The 25,123-nt window shown below is 31.2% G+C and overlaps 1 protein-coding gene across 2 annotated transcripts in view; it reads left to right on the top strand.

The window, feature by feature from the left end:
• Nucleotides 1-1,759: 1,759 nt before the first annotated feature.
• Nucleotides 1,760-25,123, top strand: part of LOC143231102 (beclin 1-associated autophagy-related key regulator-like) — a 35,680-nt gene continuing 12,316 nt past the window's right edge. Inside the window, exons 1-7 of one of the 2 annotated variants that reach the window (XM_076465671.1) lie at nucleotides 1,760-2,092; nucleotides 10,953-11,015; nucleotides 14,552-14,594; nucleotides 16,292-16,373; nucleotides 17,153-17,390; nucleotides 23,625-23,794; nucleotides 24,376-24,532. In XM_076465671.1, the coding sequence (XP_076321786.1) occupies nucleotides 1,887-2,092; nucleotides 10,953-11,015; nucleotides 14,552-14,594; nucleotides 16,292-16,373; nucleotides 17,153-17,390; nucleotides 23,625-23,794; nucleotides 24,376-24,532 (959 nt within the window). In that variant the 5' untranslated portion in view covers nucleotides 1,760-1,886. Of the gene's footprint in view, nucleotides 2,093-10,952; nucleotides 11,016-14,551; nucleotides 14,595-16,291; nucleotides 16,374-17,152; nucleotides 17,391-23,621; nucleotides 23,795-24,375; nucleotides 24,533-25,123 lie in introns of both variants that reach the window. The other variant, XM_076465670.1, reaches the window with a different exon arrangement.

The following is a 25,123-nucleotide window of genomic DNA, read 5'->3' as shown; positions in this document are numbered from 1 at the left end:
ATACTGAATTAATGGGATAAATTACAATGCGATGCTGAATTTTTAAATCAATTAACTTTTAAGAAATAAAAATACTAAAAACTGTTAAAAATAAAATTAAGACAGTTTTGTTTGTTCAGTCGCAAAACATTGCAAATAGTTGCGTCAAATACTGAATGTATACCTTTTGCTGGTCTCGTGAATCGATTAATAGCATTTCTTGCTTTAAGATGTTTTCCACCAACCAACTCGCTTGATGTTCTTTGTGAACTGATTTACTCTAACGTTTTTGATTAAAAAGAAACACTATTCATCAATAGCAAATGGTCAGGTGATTAAGACACTCGACTTGTAATCCGAGTGTCGCGGGTTCGAATTCCCTTCGCACCAAACACGCTCGCCCTTTCAGCCGTGGGGGCGTTATAATGTAAATAAATCTGGTCAAAGTTTTTGAAGCAGTGCTCAATCATGGAACTTGTATACTGTTTTATTTATTAAATTCATCTTGTCAGTGGACACAATACTCTTGTAATACGGTTTTCTTATTATTAAATTTAGAGAAAATTGTGATTGTAAATTACAGTTTCCATGTAATTTAGTTTCTGTTGTGAGGGAGATCATCTTGTGAATATTTCTTTTCGTTTGTTTCTCAGCTTACTGATCACATGCGCTACAGTTTCTTTTCAAACAAAGATACGTCGTCCATTTTAAGTTATTTAATATAAAGTTCATTTATTGAAGTATATTTTTCAGTTCATTAAATTCTAAAAGTTCCAGGAAAATTCCATCACTTTTTTGTAGCCCCCAGTAAAGGTGTTTTATTTTTCACTTTGGCTTCAGTATCGTTTCTGGTGTTTTTTATTTCATTCTGAAATCATTACACCAGTCCTTCCCCATACAGGTGGGTTAAGGCGTTCGACTCGTAATCTGAGGGTCGCGGGTTCGAATCCCGGTCGCACCAAACATGCTCGCCCTTTCATCTGTGGGGGCGTTATAATGTTACGGTCAATCCCACTATTCGTTGGTAAAAGAGTAGCCCAAGAGTTGGCGGTGGGTGGTGATGACTAGCTGCCTTCCCTCTTGTCTTACACTGTTAAATTAGGGACGGCTAGCACAGATTGCCCTTGAGTAGCTTTGTGCGAAATTCAGAAACAAACAAACAAATCCCCATATTTATTTCTAGTTGTTGCAGAGATTATGATGTTTTATCGCAAAACTGCGGAAAGTCGAACCCCGAAGTTTAGCATTATAAGTCCGCAAATTTATTACTGATCTAACGAAGGACATGGAGATTAGATACCTGTAGGCTAGTTTTACCCATTAAATTGCTACGAATAATTTTTTTTTTACCCTAACAAAATTGAGCATCATTTTGTGCCTTTTTCTTTTTACTTTGATTAAACAGAGATCCATTACACTATTGTTTTTGTGTGTTTTTTGTTAAGCGCAAAGCAACACAATGGACTATCTATGCTATGTCCGTCACGAGTATCGAAACTCCATTTTTAGTGTCTTAAGTCCTTGGAATTGACGCTAAATCATTGGGGAAGGTATTTAATGTTGCAACTTGATCCTTTTTATAGCAGAACTTCATTTAGCACTAACAGGAAAAATACGAGTTTACAAACAGAGATATTATAGTTATTGTACGCTTTCTTAATCTCCAAACAGATTTAATATGTTTTAAAATTCTCCAAACTTTGCTCCGACATTTAATATTTTAATGTGTTTTTAATCAATTTACTTTCTTCCACTAGATGGGACTATCTGCATTTGAAACAGCTGTTGCGACTTCAGTATCTCGCTAGAGGACACTAGTAGTGAAAAACAGTTACAATTAAACTGAAGTCGAAGAACAAAGCCTGAGCTTTGCAAATGATAATAATAACATTCGAAATGCTCAGCTGATGGCGGCTAGTAGTAGTAGTAATGATAGTAGTTCTGCACCAACGGATTTTTATCTTTCTTCATCTCTAAGTTCCAACAACGGTAGAGGAAGTGTTTTTGGGGGTGAAAAATGTCCATTGTGTTTTCATAGCAAACGAGCCTTTTTTTGTCAAGACTGTATTCGAAACGGGGATTTCACACATTCCAAATCACGATATCCAGAAAGGTTAGTAAACCTTAATTAAATAATAGGTTTAGTGTATTTAATACAATACAAATATCTCGTCTCAAATATTTATCATATTAACTGTTACTACTATGCGTTGTCATTTAGAAGCTGCACAAAGGATACTTAGCCTAAGAAAAGCTGCTGAATGTACGTACTACTGATGTGATCGAAACTTCAATATTTAAATAAAAACTAATAAACCAAAAATAATGCTGGTAAGAATGTTTGGTATAGTGCTTGACCATTTAGTAACTGTGGTTACCAGTTTGTAATTTAAGCTTGGAATGAACATTTTCATTTGGTAATCTCTAATTTATATACTTGTATTGAGTAAACCCCAAAATATTAATGAGAAAACCTTAGCATATTAAAAAGTTTTTATTTGTAAGTTACATTTCTAGGGTATATAAGTAAATCAAGTCTAATACCCAAGTTTATTACTTTAACTTGAAAATAAAAAGAAATTTAACCTTTGTAGGCTAAAACAATGTTTTAATTTGAAAATAAGTATTAAAGTGAAGGTAGATATTTTTTGGTATATCTACAAAAAATAATTGAAATAGTCACTGTTAATTTAATGAAGTGGAATATGATTTGTTTGGAACATGGGCTATTTCTTACTGTTACTAGCATTTTATTAAAAATACCTTGATGATTTGATAGATTTTTTATTATAATTGTGTAACTTCGTGTCCTTTCTCATCATCATATTAAATGTGTTGTTACTGATGGTGTCAAGATGCTGAACTGATTTTTGTCTTAATTTTTTAACTGAAAAATGATGTTTTTTGTCACTTCACAATTGTAGAATTTCCTTGTTATCAAGTATGTTTGACTTAATAAAATCTAAGAACAAGTGACAAATTCAGCCTATATCTCTCATATATATGTATTAAGCCTTTCCTTAAACTTCCTTAAATTAATTCTATTTACTACATCTGAAGGCAGTCTATTTCAAAAGGCCAGCTATATTAGAAAAACAAAAATTTCATAACTAAAGATGACCTACCTCTAGATCTACCATTCTGACCATTAAGTACCAAAAAAAGATATACTGGCACTATCAATTCCCTTAATCTTAAATACCTCAATCAAATATCCTCTAATGCTTGTATTTTAAGAGAAAACAATTCCAAGAATTTTTAACCTGTCCTATTATGACAGTTATCTTAGGAACTTTCTTTGCATCCCTCCTCTGAACTCCTCAGATATAATGTTCTTCAGGTAAGATGCCTAAAACTGAACACAGTACTCCAAAATTTGTCTAACCAGTAACCTATACAAAGAAATTATAATCTCTTTCAACATCTATTCAGTATATCTGTGTATTAATATAAAATCCTTCTCCAAGCAACAGTATGCTGTTTAGTCAGAGACTTATCAACCATAACACTAGGTTATTCTCGTTAAAATTATACTTGTGATTCAAGTAACCCAAATCATTTTGTAAAGAAGTAGCATCCCTCTCACAACCAGTAACACCTAGAATTAATATTATAAACAAATTTAAGTAATTTATTTACTATTATTTTATCAGTGAAACAGATTAAAAAGAGCAGAGGTCTTAACACAGCCTTGAGGTACCAAACTCGTGGCCATTAATTTACTTTGACTGATTTCCATTTATAACAACCATCTAGTTTTCTCTCTAATTAGTGACTTGTCACCCCACAAGTATAGGAATAATTTTTTAATAACTCTTATGTTGCATCTTGTTTGTTTTCTGAAAATTCAAATCCACACCCTTACCCTTGTTTACATAAACAGTAACCTATTCAAACAATGTCAGAATATTTTTAAGGCAATATTTTCTCCTAGTGAGACCACGTTAACCATCCAACAAAATTTTAACTTTGTTAAATGACTTTGTGTAAAGCATCTTTTATCAGACTTCCAAAAACTTTTCCCACAACTGATGTAGGACTTGTTCTTATAATTGCTGGGACAATTTTTATAACATTCTTTGAAAAGTAATACAAGCTAACACTAGCCCTTGGACACCTGCCTACTGTTCAATGGCTTACAAAAATAGCTGCATGTGTATTACATACTTAACTCTTACTTTGAAAACCTTGTGAGAATATTATCTAATGTCATGGCTTATCATTTATTAAACTTTTCTCTTTTTCATGAGAATATTATCTAATGTCATGGTCTTATCATTCTTTAAACTTTTCTTTTTTTCATGAGAATATTATCTAATGTCATGGTCTTATCATTCTTTAAACTTTTCTTTTTTTCCTGAGAATATTATCTAATGTCATGGGCTTATCATTCTTTAAACTTTTCTTTTTTTCATGAGAATATTATCTAATGTCATGGGCTTATCATTCTTTAAACTTTTCTTTTTTTCATGAGAATATTATCTAATGTCATGGGCTTATCTTTCTTTAAACTTTTCTTTTCTTCATGAGAATATTATCTAATGTAATGGGCTTATCTTTCTTTAAACTTTTCTTTTTTTCATGAGAATATTATTTAATGTCATGGTCTTATCTTTCTTTAAACTTTTCTTTTCTTCATGAGAATATTATCTAATGTCATGGGCTTATCATTCTTTAAACTTTTCTTTTGTTCCTGAGAATATTATCTAATGTCATGGGCTTATCTTTCTTTAAACTTTTCTTTTCTTCATGAGAATATTATCTAATGTCATGGGCTTATCATTCTTTAAACTTTTCTTTTGTTCCTGAGAATATTATCTAATGTCATGGGCTTATCTTTCTTTAAACTTTTCTTTTCTTCATGAGAATATTATCTAATGTCATGGGCTTATCATTCTTTAAACTTTTCTTTTGTTCCTGAGAATATTATCTAATGTCATGGGCTTATCTTTCTTTAAACTTTTCTTTTTTTCATGAGAATATTATCTAATGTAATGGGCTTATCATTCTTTAAACTTTTCTTTTTTTCATGAGAATATTATCTAATGTCATGGGCTTATCTTTCTTTAAACTTTTCTTTTTTTCATGAGAATATTATCTAATGTCATGGGCTTATCATTCTTTAAACTTTTCTTTTTTTCATGAGAATATTATCTAATGTCATGGGCTTATCTTTCTTTAAACTTTTCTTTTTTTCATGAGAATATTATCTAATGTCACGGGCTTATCTTTCTTTAAACTTTTCTTTTTTTCATGAGAATATTATTTAATGTCACAGGCTTAACATTCTTTAAACTTTTCTTTTTTTTTCATGAGAATATTATCTAATGTCATGGGCTTATCTTTCTTTAAACTTTTCTTTTTTCATGAGAATATTATCTAATGTCATGGGCTTATCATTCTTTAAACTTTTCTTTTTTTCATGAGAATATTATCTAATGTCATGGGCTTATCTTTCTTTAAACTTTTCTTTTTTTTCATGAGAATATTATCTAATGTCATGGGCTTATCTTTCTTTAAACTTTTCTTTTTTTCATGAGAATATTATCTAATGTCATGGGCTTATCATTCTTTAAACTTTTCTTTTTTTTCATGAGAATATTATCTAATGTCATGGGCTTATCTTTCTTTAAACTTTTCTTTTTTTTCATGAGAATATTATCTAATGTCATGGGCTTATCATTCTTTAAACTTTTCTTTTTTTCATGAGAATATTATCTAATGTCATGGGCTTATCATTCTTTAAACTTTTCTTTTTTTCATGAGAATATTATCTAATGTCATGGGCTTATCTTTCTTTAAACTTTTCTTTTTTTCATGAGAATATTATCTAATGTCATGGGCTTATCTTTCTTTAAACTTTTCTTTTTTTCATGAGAATATTATCTAATGTCACGGGCTTATCTTTCTTTAAACTTTTCTTTTTTTTATGAGAATATTATCTTATGTCATGGTCTTATCATTCTTTAAACTTTTCTTTTTTTTATGAGAATATTATCTTATGTCATGGTCTTATCATTCTTTAAACTTTTCTTTTTTTCATGAGAATATTATCTAATGTCATGGGCTTATCATTCTTTAAACTTTTCTTTTTTTCATGAGAATATTATCTAATGTCATGGGCTTATCATTCTTTAAACTTTTCTTTTTTTCATGAGAATATTATCTAATGTCATGGGCTTATCATTCTTTAAACTTTTCTTTTTTTCATGAGAATATTATCTTATGTCATGGGCTTATCATTCTTTAAACTTTTCTTTTCTTCATGAGAATATTATCTAATGTCATGGGCTTATCATTCTTTAAACTTTTCTTTTGTTCCTGAGAATATTATCTAATGTCATGGGCTTATCATTCTTTAAACTTTTCTTTTGTTCCTGAGAATATTATCTAATGTCATGGGCTTATCTTTCTTTAAACTTTTCTTTTCTTCATGAGAATATTATCTAATGTAATGGGCTTATCTTTCTTTAAACTTTTCTTTTTTTCATGAGAATATTATTTAATGTCATGGGCTTATCATTCTTTAAACTTTTCTTTTCTTCATGAGAATATTATCTAATGTAATGGGCTTATCTTTCTTTAAACTTTTCTTTTTTTCATGAGAATATTATTTAATGTCATGGGCTTATCATTCTTTAAACTTTTCTTTTTTTCATGAGAATATTATCTAATGTAATGGGCTTATCTTTCTTTAAACTTTTCTTTTTTTCATGAGAATATTATTTAATGTCATGGGCTTATCATTCTTTAAACTTTTCTTTTTTTCATGAGAATATTATCTAATGTCATGGTCTTATCTTTCTTTAAACTTTTCTTTTTTTCATGAGAATATTATCTAATGTAATGGGCTTATCTTTCTTTAAACTTTTCTTTTCTTCATGAGAATATTATCTAATGTCATGGGCTTATCATTCTTTAAACTTTTCTTTTGTTCCTGAGAATATTATCTAATGTCATGGGCTTATCTTTCTTTAAACTTTTCTTTTTTTCATGAGAATATTATCTAATGTCATGGGCTTATCATTCTTTAAACTTTTCTTTTGTTCCTGAGAATATTATCTAATGTCATGGGCTTATCTTTCTTTAAACTTTTCTTTTGTTCCTGAGAATATTATCTAATGTCATGGGCTTATCTTTCTTTAAACTTTTCTTTTTTTCATGAGAATATTATCTAATGTCATGGTCTTATCATTCTTTAAACTTTTCTTTTTTTCATGAGAATATTATCTAATGTCATGGGCTTATCATTCTTTAAACTTTTCTTTTTTTCATGAGAATATTATCTAATGTCATGGGCTTATCTTTCTTTAAACTTTTCTTTTTTTTTCATGAGAATATTATCTAATGTCATGGTCTTATCATTCTTTAAACTTTTCTTTTTTTCATGAGAATATTATCTAATGTCATGGGCTTATCTTTCTTTAAACTTTTCTTTTTTTCATGAGAATATTATCTAATGTCATGGTCTTATCATTCTTTAAACTTTTCTTTTTTTTCATGAGAATATTATCTAATGTCATGGGCTTATCATTCTTTAAACTTTTCTTTTTTTCATGAGAATATTATCTAATGTCATGGGCTTATCTTTCTTTAAACTTTTCTTTTTTTTTCATGAGAATATTATCTAATGTCATGGGCTTATCATTCTTTAAACTTTTCTTTTTTTCATGAGAATATTATCTAATGTCATGGGCTTATCATTCTTTAAACTTTTTTTTTTTCATGAGAATATTATCTTATGTCATGGGCTTATCATTCTTTAAACTTTTCTTTTTTTCATGAGAATATTATCTAATGTAATGGGCTTATCTTTAAACTTTTCTTTTTTTCATGAGAATATTATCTAATGTCATGGTCTTATCATTCTTTAAACTTTTTTTTTTCATGAGAATATTATCTAATGTCATGAGCTTAACATTCTTTAAACTTTTTTTTTTTTTCCTGAGAATATTATCTAATGTAATGGGCTTATCATTCTTTAAATTCTCTTTTTCTTATAAGCTCAGAATTAATGTTTTCATCTGGTTTTGACTTGTTTTCATCTAGTAACTTGTTGATGACAAGGAATACTTCAAATATTCATTAGTAAAAACAGAACTTTTAACCCAGCTATTTCTTAGTAGAAATAAACCTTTCATTATCATCTCATCCTAATATTTTGCTTACCCTTAGTATGTATAAATAATTTATCACTGTTAATTTTTACATTCTGGATCTTCCATCATAGTGGTCAACTTAAGTTTCTTAAATTGGTATTGGTTTTCTTTAATTTTACATCTTACATCTGTTTTAAGCCTGTCTTTAACTTGTAGCCATCATCTTTTCTTTTTGTAAGTAACATATATCTTAAGTACTTACAGACTGATTCTAAAAAATTCCCCCATTTGGTCAGTATCTTTAATTAATTAATTCACCAAATTCATAACAGATTATTCTTTTCACAGTTTTTTAAAATTTGGTTTTCGTGTGACTTTAGTATTTCCCATTGCTTGGAATGAAAAGTCTCCCATAATCAAGGCCTTGCTAACAATAGAATTTTATCTCATGGTAGAGATTCTCATTAATTTTATCTAGTAGTCAGTAAAAAATTCCAGTTAATGGCCTTCTCCTGTATCTGCTAACAGAAACATAAATCAGTTTCTTTTTAACTTTGATAGGATGCAACTTATATAAAAAAACAAAACATGCCCCAATCATTTTAATCATCTGTCCTTGTTAAATAGCTTATAATCATGTGGATCAAACACATCATCAAAACTATCTGTTCCTATCAGTGCTCTAAAGTCATTTATTTGTTATACTTCTGGCATTACAATAATAGTAGTTTAGTCTACTCTTAAAAACGTTTTCTACACTGTACTTTTCTCCACACCTTAGTTCTTCAATATGTAGTTTATCCTGGTTTAAAGCTGCCCATAAAACTGAGTTAATAGCCCTTACAAATAAGACATTACTATCCTGTCTGAACATAAAACATCTAGTGTAAAAAGTTCCTTAGCTCCCATATCTTATTGAACTGATATCACAAGAACAAACAGTCAACTGTCTTTACATGTTAACCAAATCTTAGTTCCATAGTGATGTACTTATCTCCACAATTAAGTGTTAAATAGTTTTTTTGATCAGTTTTTAAGGCTTTCTTTTGTAAGATACCCAATTGGATTAAATACATGTTTAAAAGGCATAGTTCAGTTTCATAGTCCATCTTTTGTAAAATACACAAACATGCTTTACTCAATTGTGTATATTTTTAACATGATGACTTAAGCTGTGTTATTAACTTGACTAATTTAATTACTATCACATAAAATAATTAACTAAAATTAGTATTTCCTTTTATTTATCTTTAACTATCTAACTAATCAAAATTGTGCCATTATAATTTGTAATTAATTCAAGGTGGTTTGCTTTGAGCAATTAGTGTCACAGATTACAAAAGTAATTGTTTGTTCAGACTGGTTCCAGTTATTACTATTCTTTATTATTTTAACTATCAGAGTCTCTTGTGAAAATAATCTGTTTGTTGAATACAACTTGCTATTAATCAATTATCAAATTCCACTAATTGCTCAGCTCTAAAGATAATGTCAATCAGAATATGTCACTCGAGCCATCAAGGTAATGCAGTAGCACATTGTTGTTAGTAGTAAACCAGTTTAAAAAAATCACTGGTTAATTTGACCTTGTTAAAATATTATGTACAATTTAGGTTTTATTATTTGTAAAATGAGACTGGGTTCTTTGAAGCGATTTAGAGCAAGTCTGTTGGGATGATTCCAAGAACAGAAGAGATGTGTAAAGGTTGCTTTCTCCTAATAAGTTAATAGGATGAGAGCTTAAAATTATGACTAGACAATCTAGGTTTTAGTTGTTTTTTCCTAAGAAGGTGATTGGCTTATTGAATGGGTTTCTATCAGCAGTAATGGAGGCTAATACTTTCCAAAAGTTATGAGAGAGGAATTGATTATTTTCTGAAAAAGAAAAGGTTGTAATCATTATTTTACTGAAAGGTGAAGGTACAGAGATAGCCTTGAAGGACCACATGCTCCCTTGTTATCAATAATGTTTTTTTTTTAAACCTGCAAGTTCATCTATATTTTATAGAGGTCATTTGGTATTTCTTTTTATCTTTAATTCAATTTGTATTCCTTTGATGGCAGAAGTTGAGATGATTTTCCATAAATCATGTGAAATTCCTCATTCATTGTTATTAATGAATTTATGTTAAGATTGGCCTAGAGCCTAATGTTTGACTCAGTGGAGGATCTGAGAGAAAATCCTAACTTTTTCCGAGTCTTTTCTCTATTACAAGTTTTGTCTTTTAGTCATAGTGTTCTACAGAGTTTGTACTTCTACTTGGGAAGATAAACTGTAAGAACTTCACCACAATTTAAATTGTTTAAAACTAGTTTGGCACCTAAATTATGAACACTTGGTTGCATTTTAATTGCATAGATCTAGATGGATAGTTGGATCATGAGCATTTGATGGAAATTTAAAGTGTAAGTGATGGATAGTTAGATCATGAGCACTTGATTGCAATTTAATTGTGTAGATCAAAAATGGATAGTTAGATTATGATCACTTGATTGTAATTTAAAGAGTAAGTATAGATGGATAGTTAGATCATGAGCACTTAATTGCAGTTTAATTTTGTAGATCTAGATGGATGGTTAAATCATGAGAACTTTGTTAGAGTTTAATTGTGTAGATCTAGATGGATGGTTAAATCATGAGCACTTTGTTAGTTTAATTTTGTAGATCTAGATGGATGGTTAGATCATGAGCACTTTGTTACAGTTTAATTTGTAGATCTAGATGGATGGTTAGATCATGAGCACTTTGTTACAGTTTAATTTGTAGATCTAGATGGATGGTTAGATTATGAGCACTTTATTGCAGTTTAAAGTGTAAACAAGATTTAAAATATTTCTTGTAATGTGAAGGGTTTCTTTTCTTCATTTAAACAGATATGCAGAAAAGAAGTTGAAATTGTTTAAAGGATATAAAGAAAGATCTGTTTTATTAGACAGGTGAGTCTGTTATTGATAAAAATATAAACACTTGTGTACATGTTAAGAATTGACTATTTCTGTCAAATTCTCACTTTTATAATAGTTGCAATCAGCCTATCTATTTTAGGAATAGATCCTTATCTTCTAAAAACCATGAATTAAGTGCTCAGTGTTTCCATATTGTGGAAAAGACATAATTTTATTTTCTGTGGATTAAACTTGCTTTCACAAGATACATAACTAACTAACAATAAGGAACATGAAAAATCCTTGAAACTTGCTATAAATTTCTCTTTTATTTGTTTTTGAATTAATGTAAATATTTTTTTAGTTTATTTTTGAGAGATTTGATCTGTTATTTTATGTTGTGTAAGGTATTTTTCCATATATACGTGTGTGTGTATGTATAGCTACAACTTATGTAAACTTGCTTCTTTTATTTCAATACATTACATTTTGTGTATGAACTATTTGTAGTTAAAATGACTTAAGGTTCAATCTTATTAAATATTTTGTCGTGTTTTGCATATATTGTACATAACTTTGTTCAGCTGAAACAGTTCCCTGATCACTCAAAAATTGCTATCTGAAACAATACGTACACACCATAAGGCCTATATTAATCCAATGAGCAGCATCTGTGTATGCAAGTCACTTTTATAGCCTGTTGAGACAGTGTCAAGCTGGCTCCAGTCTGCTTGGGCTGCATACTTCCACAGAACAGCTTCCAACCTGGCCTGATTTCATGCCTGGACATGCCCAGACTGCACTAAACATTGTTCATAGGTCTCTTACAGAAAAAAAAAAATTTGGACACAAATATAAGAAAAAACGTGACAAAACTGAAGATTTCTCTGAAACGGTATGTGATGGGCAAATTTGGGTATGATTTTCGCACTCAGCAGCCAAAATTCTATAAAGGAACACCCATCAGTGTTCAAGAATCAAAAACTTTGTTGTGCGGTGTAATTGTTTATGAGATTAAAGTATTTTTAACCCTTTGAATGTAGTAATCAAATCTTGGTTTATAGTCATTTGATGCAACAAGTGGATTTATCCCACAGTGTCACAAAACCTTTTACTGCAACAACTGGGATACTTGCATGTCCTTGAATTTCCTGCACTAGTACTGTACATCCTTGCATCACCAAGTGGATTTTGATATTGGGAAAAAAAGGTCAAGTTATAAATTTCGTTAATTGACCCTTTTCAAGAACCTACCTGAAACTTAATCACACACTCAAAGGGTTAAAGTTGCTTTTAACTGTGTGACATACCTTTACTTTCATTGAATTTGTATCTTCAACATTCCAGACAACTGGATAAAGCTTTTCTTTTGGAATTACATTCAGGCTGTCTAGTTTTCAATTATAAGTTCATGAAGTGGTCAATGCCAAGTCTACCTAATAGGCAGTTACAAATGTATCCTCACAGAATTATTACAGTGACATTAACTAGAAATTTTAAGTAATTTTTTTCATTTTCAACATTTAGCTCATTGATTCTTTGTTTGATGACTAACCAATAGTGGGATCTGTATAGAAAACTAGAAATCAGATTTTTTGTAATACAAGATGTTAAGTACCATTCAGTAGAGTTGTGGCAATTGCAGATCAGTTGTTGGTTAGTGGTGTACATAATCCAAGTACCTCAGTTGTTGGCTAGTGGTGTACATTATCCAAGTACCTCAGTTGTTGCTTAGTGGTGTACATTATCCAAGTACCTCAGTTGTTGCTTAGTGGTGTACATTATCCAAGTACCTCAGTTGTTGCTTAGTGGTGTACATTATCCAAGTACCTCAGTTGTTGCTTAGTGGTGTACATTATCCAAGTACCTCAGTTGTTGCTTAGTGGTGTACATTATCCAAGTACCTCAGTTGTTGGTTAGTGGTGTACATTATCCAAGTACCTCAGTTGTTGGTTAGCAGTGTACATTATCCAAGTACCTCAGTTGTTGGCTAGTGGTGTACATTATCCAAGTACCTCAGTTGTTGCTTAGTGGTGTACATTATCCAAGTACCTCAGTTGTTGCTTAGTGGTGTACATTATCCAAGTACCTCAGTTGTTGCTTAGTGGTGTACATTATCCAAGTACCTCAGTTGTTGCTTAGTGGTGTACATTATCCAAGTACCTCAGTTGTTGCTTAGTGGTGTACATTATCCAAGTACCTCAGTTGTTGGTTAGTGGTGTACATTATCCAAGTACCTCAGTTGTTGGTTAGCAGTGTACATTATCCAAGTACCTCAGTTGTTGGTTAGTGGTGTACATTATCCAAGTACCTCAGTTGTTGGTTGGTGGTGTGCATTATCCAAGTACCTCAGTTGTTGGTTAGTGGTGTACATTATCCAAGTACCTCAGTTGTTGCTTAGTGGTGTACATTATCCAAGTACCTCAGTTGTTGCTTAGTGGTGTACATTATCCAAGTACCTCAGTTGTTGCTTAGTGGTGTACATTATCCAAGTACCTCAGTTGTTGCTTAGTGGTGTACATTATCCAAGTACCTCAGTTGTTGGTTAGCGGTGTACATTATCCAAGTACCTCAGTTGTGGTTAGCGGTGTACATTATCCAAGTACCTCAGTTGTTGGTTAGCGGTGTACATTATCCAAGTACCTCAGTTGTTGGTTAGTGGTGTACATTATCCAAGTACCTCAGTTGTTGCTTAGTGGTGTACATTGTCCAAGTACCTCAGTTGTTGCTTTGTGGTGTACATTATCCAAGTACCTCCAAATTGTTAATTATTCTTTTTTTACTCAGTACTAATTAGTTCATATCCTACTGTTTAGCTCCTAATTTATTGCTATGTTTAGAGAAGTCCTGAAAGGGACTGCATGTAATAGCAGGATCAAGATTCAATTATGAGACCATATTACTACTGTTATCTGAAGTAAGGACCTGGATGATGTGACCGTATACTGTCCCTTGCTATATAACATGCTCCTTTTTGAGATTCTCTGAAGATATTGAAAACTAATATACGTAGAGTGACTGGTAATTAGAAACTTGTAAAAAGATTACGAGAAACCAACTTGAAGTAAAAATATATCTCAAAACAGCTGGTGTGAGTATTAACACTTTTACTAATAAAGCAGAGAACAAACTCTCTCTCTGGTAACCTGAAGATGACCTGAGAAAGTTGAAGCATTGTTCTCTGCTTTATGAGTAAAAGTGTTAATACCTATACCAGCCATCCTGACATACAAAAAGATAACTATGGCAACAGTATTAACTATTGTTTGCATCCTTATATAAATTCCTCTGGGTAACTGATATAATGTTTGACCACAAATAAGCATTATACAATTAGTATATTATTGTATGAAACTAAAACAGATATTAAAATATAAATGTCTAGAATGCCAGTATAAATATGGGTGTTTAGAGAGAAAAATATTTTAATTTTCGTATTCAAAACAAGTCACTGTTTCATCACAAAATTAAGCTTATTTCAGATTTGTTCTAATATACCAAAACAAAAGTTTTATAGTGATGGTAACTTAGAAGAACCATTTAGCCTTCAAAATATCAACAATGCTGATGCTGTCTTGTTGTTACAGTTGTAAAGACAGGTTCTCGTCTCAGTCTAGACTTCGCCATCTGGTGAGTGAAAAGGAAAAAAGTCATTTCACCTTACAGATCCTAACTAATTTTATTTTTGAAATAATAATTGATTGTATAAGTTTTATGTGTATTAGTATGTACCTTAATAATATTAGTAAAAACATATCAGCTCCTTGAGTAGCATTAAGAATACTGTAGTTAAAAAGACCATTAATAATTGAATAAGAATTCTTATAGTCTGAGGAATAATGAAAGTGTTGGTGGATAAGGAAAAAAAAGGAAAATATGTATTGGTCAGTAAATATCTGTAGTGACAAAATAATGATTGTAGCCTAAAACCCACTAGTTAAAACACGTAATTCTCTTACCGTATATTACAAAAAAACAAGAGTTTTGAAATAGTTTCAAAGGTTATGTGATCTTTAACTTGTACTTTTGTAAAATCTTTTAGTCTACAAAAATTTGTTTCAGGATTCTTGATTTCGTGGATGAATTTTGTTGCAGTAATGTTTGAATAACGATTAAAGTATGCATCGTCTTCTAGTTTCTTTCAGTTATTATTGGTTTCTGAACTACAATGCATTTTAAGTTTTTCAAAGTATTTTTCATTATTGTTTAAGACATAGGTAAATTAACATACACATTAATACATGGATTTTACATTATTGTACTTTTATTTGTGAGGTTTCAGCCCTCTTACTGGAACCTTTATTGGGCAATAATCTTAGGGTAATTTTTAGGCAAATTAATTTTTTTTAATGTAAAATTACTCAACATATTATTTCCAAAGAAATACATAAATTATGTTAAGTACTTGTATGTATAAACCTTGAAATTTGTTTTCATTGTACAGTTATATGTTTGCCAAGTTGGGAAATGTTTCTTCCAAATATTATGTTAATTAATTGTGCTTTGTAGTGATACTGACAATAATAAATATAAAACAAAAAACTATTATGACTACCATGTTTATAATTTTGATAAAAATTATATAGAAACCCTATAGGTGACCTAGTGTGATTGAATGGGTGATATATATATATATATATATATAGGATGTTTATTGATAAAAATTAAATAGAAACCATGTAACCCAAGCTCTTTGTACATCAAAGCACTCGAGGTATAGGGTTTTTATTTCATATTTATCAAGACCTCTTGGACCTATATGTTTTTAGAACGTTTTTACAATTTTTTTAGACATAAGCAAGTTTATAGCTTTTTCCAAAAAATATAAACTTTTTTATCTCCTGTGGAAAGTTTCACACATAGGTTAAGCTTTGTACAAATTAAACACCCTTCACCATAGTAAACACTAAGTTTAAATATCTTATTTGACAATATAATTCACTAAAAACTTTTTTCAGATTAATTTATATTTTCTGTAAAACCTGTTACAATGTATTTTATTTGTAACAGCCTCGCTTCATGAAACAATGGAGAATAAGATTAAGAATATTTGTAAGAATTCTTTAAATTCCATACAAGTTTAATCACAAAGTTCTTGACCAAAAGATTATCTAATATTTAAAGTTTAACATTTTAGGTTTTGAGGGTCTAGGTTCTAAAATATATATTAGAAGAAACCTTAATCACTTGTCATATAATTTCTGCCCTTTAATTTCTAAATGACATTAAGAAAAATCTTTACTAACCTCACATTTCTAAACTTCCCCTGATTTTTGTTTCCATACTGTATTGTTAAAACTGTGTTGTACAATACTTTTTGTTACCAGGCATCTAAAAAGCAACAAATTCTTCGAAATATTGAACTGCTGGAGCTCTCATTAAAGGAAAATAAAGAAATTTTAGAAGCAGGTAATGAGTTATGTGTTAAGAAAAATGATAGTAACAAAAATGTATATTCTGTAGAGTGATAATGCTTTAAAGTCAAGTGGCTTATTGGGAAATCGAACTAAATGTAAAGTTATAGATGGCTTTGAATTGTATTTATACTAAATAATAAGTTTTTAAAGCTGTGATGCTATGTAATTGATATCAAGAACTATTGGATGACCACTATGTTCATGTCAAATTAACAAAACAATTTAGTAATCGTGATGTTAAATGTTTAATTTTGTAATAAAAATGTTCCAAAAACAAGTATAACAAATGGAAATGATCTGTGTTTTATTGATTGATACATTCTAATTGATGTATATTATTAAATAAAAAGAATCATGTATTGAACTTCTTAAACAGAATTTTGTACTTTAAAAGCTGAATTTAGATGAGTGAAGAAAACTGGCATCTCTATAATTGTTTTTCTCAGAAAGAAATCATCCTGATAAATTTGTGAATTATGGAAATAGAATTGTTCGCTCTTGTTTTCAAAATAAAACATTAATTCATCAGATGAAGGTTTGCATGGTGTTTAGTACAGAGTATGAACCAAATATTTTTTACTTTGATCTATGGTTCAGACTTGTAATTAGTATTTAAAAACAAAACAACAAAAATCAAAGAAACTTCATTCCTTACTCATTAAAAATGGCTAAGGTTGTTTAACATCTAATAGGTTTAAGGTGAAAAATAATCTCTCCTTGTGAGAACAGTCAAAATTTGTTAAGTCATAATAAAATGCTTTTCTCATGCAGAGAAGTCTAAGGTTCAAACACAAGTGGAGGACATCCAGAACTTGACCAGTAAAGTTCCAAAATATAAGGAGAAGTTGCAAAAAGTACAGCGCTACATTAGCCATTGTCAAAACACAACTGAGACACAACGAGAACTGTTACAGACAGTGTCTACCAACTTAAAATGTGTCATAAAGGAAAACGTCTCTCAGCTAACCACTTGGATATTTCCTTTGAAGAATATAGACTCGAGAGAAATGTGAGCAAGAAGCTACAGGTTTATGTCATCAGAGTATTTGTCTTAAAAATTATGCAAATGACTTCATAAAAATCTTTATGGTCAATGTTATTAACCTGTGTAATCAATCAGCTAAGTCAAATTATTAACGAGTCATTAATTTCTTATTGTTTTTGTAAGTAATTAAATATTTATTACTAATGGTTTTTTATCCTATGCTTCAGCTAATAATCTGCTGCCATCTTCAGGGAAGTCCTGAGGAGAGCTATTTGTGTGTCTGGGATCCAATCTCGGGTCTTCTTGATAGAGAGGCTAGAGTGCTAACTGTTTGTCTGGATCTTACTCATTAGGACTTGAATTAATTTACTATCTAAATCTTTATGAAAGAGTATTCTAGGTTTTGCTGAATAGCATGTTAGATCGTCTGTTAGTTAGGTGGATGAAAAAGACTTCTTTTGTCTTTATCATACTCATGTATGATTCACTTCCTATTATTATAGTATTATTGCAATTTATTGCATGGTCCTTTGATCTCGAGAGCTTTTCCAAATAGATCGGTATTTTTATGTTTGTTTTACTTTTGTCATTTTGATTCTTCCTTGTCCTTGAGTCCATATTCACAGAGAATGTCATAAATAGTGGAATCTTTAAGAGGCTCAGTATGTACTCAGTAGTGGATTAAGATGTCATGAGGCCTCGGGACAGTGAATAATATCCGGGTCCCTATTTGTTCTCCCATTAATCTGCCACTGGATAAACTGACTGCAGTCATATTGTGTAATGGCTTCTTAATATTGTCTTTGATTCTCTGCAAATTTCAGACTTCTTGCTCATTCTTTGGTGTTTTAGCTTCTTTTAGTTTCACCTTTGCAAAGTGTTTAGATATATCATAGTCAAGCAAGAGTTGTAGTTAGGGTTTGTTCTTGGTATCTTTAGAGTGTATTGGATAACATTTAAATGTATCACAATTATCAGGTAAAGAATCATCTTTAATAACTTTGTAAATATTATAAACAAAAGCAATAATTAAAACCTTATAAGATATAGTTATTACTCTATCAACATACTGATCCATAAAACACTAAAACCTCATAAGATACAGTTATTAGCTACTATCTACTATCTACACTATCTACTAAAACATAAGATAGTTATTAGCCTATTTATCAACATTCTAACCCATTAAACACTAAAATCTCGTAAGATATAGTGATTAGCCTATTTATCAATATTGTAACCCCTTCAACACTAAAACCACATAAGATACAATTATTAGTCTATTTATCAACACACTGACCCCTAAAACCTCATAAAACACATGTTCACCAATGTAACAACCCTGAAACATTAAAAATTCTTTACCAACAGCTTGAAAGTTGCAGGTATATAAAGAAACAAGCCTATCTAACAGTTTTCATGTTAACATAACTCACAACCTCTTGTGTGGATAGAACATACATTCAACCAGAAGAAAATTATTAGTACTAACAGTAAGGTGTGACTGTGAGCTCATCCTAACTTCCAGTAATGAATAATCTCTACATGAAACATTTCAAAGATAAGACCCTTAAAACAGCTGCTACAAGTCTCACAATTTGGCTCACGTATGTTGATGACATGTTTGTAGTGTTTGCATATACCAATATGAAAGTAATGGGATATTAACCACATGTGAGAAAGGAAAGAAACCATCTACATTTACCTAAGTAATACATCACTAGGCTAATGTAGCATAGAAGTCAGAAACTCTGGATATTCCTTTTAAAACCATTCAAAGACACAAATGAATAACATACCATTCTCTGTATCAAGATATTCCAGGATTAAACCTTGGCCTCAGGAACAGTCCTTTTCAGGACTTCCCTGAAGGTGGCAACAGAACAGCAACCAAAATTTAGGATAAAACTAATTAGTGATTAATATATAGTAATTGAAAAATCTAGTAACTAATTAATGAGTACATGTGAACTACTAACTATGACAGTGATTGGTCCCAAAACCTTACAAGTACGTAGTAAAATTTTTTGTTTGCTCTAATCAGTGAGCTGACGTAAGTAAATGGCTTTCCAAGTGTCATCATGGAATGTAAAATTGAATTTTTGCTTTCTGCACAAGTCTGCCAAAGATGAAATCTTTATAAGATTTGAAGATTTCTTAAGCTTTCTGTTTTTTTGTTATAGCTACGAAATGAAACAATTTTATAATTTACAAATACAAATCTGAAAGGCTCATTATGATGCCAATATTAGATTAAACAAAACTGTTGAGTATGATATCACACTCAGTTGTTTGTGTTAAATATATTAGTTTCATACCCAACCTGAGAAAGGGGTAGTGTTTTTTGAGTCCATTGACCATCTCTTATTGTTTTGTGGATATTTTCTAATTGGTTATTCCATGTAGATAATATTTGGAGTGGATGACCATTCACCAAATGTAAGTGTCTCTATTTGATGGCCTCATTTGTAAATGATGCTTTAGTGGCATTTTCACAGTTTAATTCAGTTGTGATTATTAATCATTTCAAAAACCCAAGGATAGTTTTCACCCAACTCTAATGAGCAATGTATGAAGAGAAAGATGTTGATGACAATTACCCAGTGGTGTTACAGATGCCATGTGCCCTGTTGATTCTATAAATGTTAATAAATGTGTGACAAGGTATCATGTAAGTATTGTGTGTTTGTGTTTTACAAAAAATTTATTCCAAGTGTTCTACAAGCTTCACAAAGTACTCTTGGTCTGATTTAAAGTATGTCACAAGTTGGTTGTATGTCACATATACTAACCTTAGCTGTGTGTGTGAGAGAGAGAGAGAGAGACTTAGTGATATAGATAAGAGTAGTTGGTTGTATACCACATGTACTGAACTTTGGATATGTATGTTTCTGAAGTGGGTATGGTAAGTTGGTTGTCAAACACGCACTAAACATAGCTGTGGATTTGTATGTTTGGTTTGTGACTGAGTGATGTAGTTATGATAAGTTGGTTGTCTGGTAAAGGTACTAAACTTAGCAGTGGATATAGCCATGGAATATGTGGAGTCCCATGAACCTCTGTATATTCGTGATTTGCAACTGTCTTTATGTATTCTTCCAAACTTCATTCTTTACCACAGCATCCTACTTGGGGTTGTGTTTTCCATCCTGAGTGGGCCACATTTTTTTATAATAGAAAATCTGCCATTGTTCCTTTTAGTGTTCGTATCCAGGCACAATCAGAAAAATTGGATCTATCTGTGAATAGACTCAGCTGTCTATTGGCCCTAACATTATTCCATGTTAGTTACTGTCCTATTCTTATCAATATCCAAAACAAATGCCCATCTCTGTCTATCATCTATCTCTGTCCAGTTTTTTTTGGATACCAGGTCATGTTGGTATTTATGGGAATGAGCTAGCTGACAGAGCAGCAAAGTTCATCTGCTCTGGCTCTATCACCACCGTGTGTGTTCCATACATGGACTATGGTCCAGTTATCAAAACCTGACTGTACACCAGTTGGCAGTCAACCTGGAGTGAGCAATGAAATAATAAACATTTTCAAATCAAGCCTTCGTTAGCTCTTTGGCCATCTTGTTTCTGTAAAGATTGTATTAGCTAGGCTACACATTGGTCATGGTTTTTAACTCACCATTTCCTTTATCTGGTACTGATGCACCAATGTATGTTGTTTGTGTGGCACTCAGGCCATAATTGTAATGTATTTTATTATCATGCCATTGTTACAACCAAGAATGATGACATCATTTTAAACATTTTTAAGGTAGGTTTGCCCTTGATGTTAGCCAATGTCATAGGTGTTACTGGCTGCCTCACACGTGTTTTTACATTTTTAAGAGCCATTGGTCAGTTTAACTTAATTTAAGGTTTTTATTGGACGATACACTGTTTTAGCACAATTTGTTTTACACATTTTAATTTTTATTTTGACCTGAACCCAAGACTGGAAAGGCCAACTTCAGGTAACTGACAGCAAGATTGAACTTAATGCTTTAGTCTTCCTAGCGGGTCTTAATTTTACATATTTTAGGTATTTTTACCTTAATTTCCATATACCATTATAGTGTACTACATCTTGTTTGGCACAGATAACCTAGTAGCTTTGTGCCAATTAACATGAAATACCTACCTACATAAAGGCATGGAAGACAACATTATGATGCCAAAACTTTATTTACAAAAAAAAAAAGTGCAACTTGGCTTGTATGTTCATTAGATGATAGAGAGGGCCTGGAAACGAATAGTTTACTGAGGTACAGATGCTCCATATAGTCTAGAGAAGCTGCTTCCTACAATGTAAGACACTTTGTATTGGCACATTTAGAAACAAGAAGAATAAGAGAAGTTTACTCTAGTACCTGTGACAAGTGCTGGTTCAAACAGACTGTACCATGATCTGACACTGGTGTTTTCATATGTTAGTTGAAAAAAGAAGACAGTGTGGAAAGTGCAGAAAAATTATGTGTTCTTTTATATATTATGCTGGCACAAGATGAACAAACAAATGAAACCTTGGCAGGGGTTTAGTTTATAGAGAGAGAAGTCTGAGGAATTCTCTCCCCAACATCAGGAAAGCTGTAGTTCATCTTCGTCCCTGCTCGTGGAAGTTTATTTATCTGTAGTGGGAGTGTTCCTGTATTTTAATTTGGCATTGTTTGGGGCATTGACGTGAGGTGGGGCAGTATGAGAGTGATGGGTGAGAAAGGAAATCAAGACAAAGGCCTCAAAAATGAAGTGAACAAGTCCTGAACCTGACAGCAGAGTGGACAAGACCTGAGCCTGCCAGCAGTAAAGAAGCAAGCTGCAGACCCACTCCACATCAGGCAGTGGAATGTCCCATGATCAGGGCCATGGAGTGGCTGGGATCTATAAATTCAAGTGCCTCAGAATTTGTTGTGGGGGGTAAGTGGGAGAGCCACAAGAAAACTCACTTTTGCAGGAGACACTGAATGTTCTACCTGTCTTGTGCCCAGAGCTGAAAAAAAAACAAGAACATATGTAAACATAAACATATATGCACATTATTTATAATTGTGTGTTTTATGTAGTGTTTTGTGATTGTTGAAATCTGTTGTATGGTGAGATGTATCATGTAGGAGCTCTGGCTAATTTGTGTAATGATGCAGTTGGTTCGTTTCTATGTTCTGCTTTTAAGCAGTATTTTTATGCTATTTCAGTTAGCTTATTCCTAAGGGAAGTAGGGTAAAATTAACCTGTCTCACAATGGTCTAGTTCCAGTTCATGTTCCCTATGCACAACATGAAAGAACAAAATTTACTTGGAATTTTTTATATCTCTGAATGAATGTTTAAATTATCATAATATCTTTAAATTGTAAAATGGCACCACAACTTCTTTTTGTAATTACTACAGATATAATGAATAGTATGAAAATAAATAGGTTATTACTTTGAATTTTATGAGGGCTAACTTCTTCTGTCTGACGTAAAGATGTCTTGGTAAACTTGAAGGCTGTATTATTTCATATATAAGAAAAAAGTGAAAATATAAAATGTATGTATAACAGTCTGATTTATGTGACAATATTACACAAACAAAGATGTTTTAAATTTCTGCAATGACCCATAAACTAAGTTGAAGTTTACAACCAAAGTACCATTTTGACATTATTTAGAAACGAGACTGTAAATTAGACTAATTGTTGAATGACCATCCAGTCCAAATGTTATCACTGTGAAATAACCATAAAGAAAAAGCAAACTTTAAATTTTAGTGGACAGGGTAAAACATAGCATTCTTTTACAGTAAATATAACCATGAGATGATAATATATGCCACTCATTTTGTGTGGTAAGCAAAACAGTTGCAAGATGTTTTTTATATGGTGCTTAGAACAACCACATGATGAATTTAGGTTAATTAGTACTTCTGAGAACTCCTATGTTTCTTTAGTAAAAATATAGCAACAGCCATTTCAGTAAATGTATAATAATTCCTATATCTGTTAGTTAAAGTCATTGCAACAGCTATTTTAACAAATTTATATAATTTCATTTTTGCATTCTGTTTGTTGAAAGCTTATATAGACATGTTAAACTTTTTGGTTTAGTACCTGTGTTGGGCACAGCACAGATAAGCCATCATGCATTATTTTGTTTAAGAACAAATAGCATTCTATCTTTTCATATTTATAAATTTCTACAGTATTTCTTTAGTTATCTATATTTGTAGCATTTAGATTTGAATTTTAGTATCTTATATTATCCAATAATTAATTTCATCGTTTCAGCAGCCAGGATAAGTATGAAACTGTTGGACCTGTAGCAGATCTAGCTGAGGCCCAGCAGACTACTTACGTTAAGGGCAAGTGGATTTACACAGATGAAGATCGGAACCTTCAGTATCAGATTGTCAAGTCCTGCTTGAATGGGAATGGCGATTACTCGGCATACTCTGTGTGGGGTAGGTTTGGGACTTGCTGTAGTACAAGTCCTGTATTGTAAACCTGTGACATTTATTGTAGTTCTTATTTCTATAAGTTAGGTTTTGTAAGGCAAGTCTCTTAAGTTTTTAGACTATGTGAACTCAGTTTTCTGAGAAAGTTTAGGTTTAGAGCTTTGGATTTAATATGCGAGCTGCTTTTTCCATTTTACCTCTGTGCCTATGTTCAGAATTATGTAACTATTCATTTAGGTAATGAATTTTGTAGCATAAAATTAAAACTTAATTCATTTATAAATTTGAAAAATACTTTGTGTATTACTTTTTCTCTTCAGAGTACTCTTGATATGTTTAGGATTAAATTTTAATGAAACATTTGTAAGATTTAGAACAAAAATTGAGTCAGAGCACTTTGAAAGAAATAATGCCTAGTGTTGCTTGTGTATTTATGTGTGTGTATCGTTAGAAATTAAAGGATAAAATCTGTAATAAAAGAAAACAATGTCATAGAAAATTTAAAAACCTACATGTCTGCTGTGTAGACACATAGTATTTTATTATTTTAACAGTTTAATCTGTGTTGTTCTTGATGTATGTGTTAGTTACCCAGCACAAAGAATCAGTACCAAGTGGCTCAGGGGAGAGTTTCTTAAGAAACCCAGGGTATAACATTGCAGCAGCCTTAACACATCTCACGCAGTTAGTGTCTGTATTAGCTTTCTATCTGAATCAACAACTGCCACAGAATTTATGTTACAGGTAAGAAGAGGGTATGTTTGAAAAGTTGGAAACCCACTACGTCATGAATGTATCAAATAAAAAAAAGATGGTTTATATCAGTATCATGCAAAAGATTCTAATGAAATTGGGTTTATACGTCCTTCAGTAGTGCCATCTGTTGGGCAATAAATAGCTTTGTGTATATGCAAGGTACTTGAATTATTTATACTCATCTGAAACATTATAAACTATATGTGACTATGTACTACATTTTGGTTTATTATACAGACTTTGTAATTTTATTACCCATTCTCCAATAGATTTAGAATTCTGTTAATTTGTTAAGTTACATTGATGAACCAATAATGTGTGAGAACCTTTGTGATGTCACAAAAGCATGACAATGGAAAGCATAAAACCAACTAGGTTGCTAGTTTTGAAAATGTACCATCCTCAAAACAATATTGTCCTAATATTCAACATTACTTTTAATGTATATTTATTTTTTGTTTATCAAAATTGTATTTTATAATTGGAACAGTAATTTCTCTTTTTAAAGGACGTGGGTTATATAAATAGTTATATACTGCTATTTTACTGAGTAATTTGTATAAGGTGCCACTTTGGCAT

Source organism: Tachypleus tridentatus, chromosome 10 (genome assembly GCF_004210375.1).
Source record: "Tachypleus tridentatus isolate NWPU-2018 chromosome 10, ASM421037v1, whole genome shotgun sequence".
In the NCBI taxonomy this organism is placed as follows: Eukaryota; Metazoa; Arthropoda; class Merostomata; order Xiphosura; family Limulidae; genus Tachypleus; species Tachypleus tridentatus.
The sequence above is the reverse complement of the archived record's forward strand: the minus strand, read 5'-3'. Positions and strand labels throughout refer to the sequence as shown.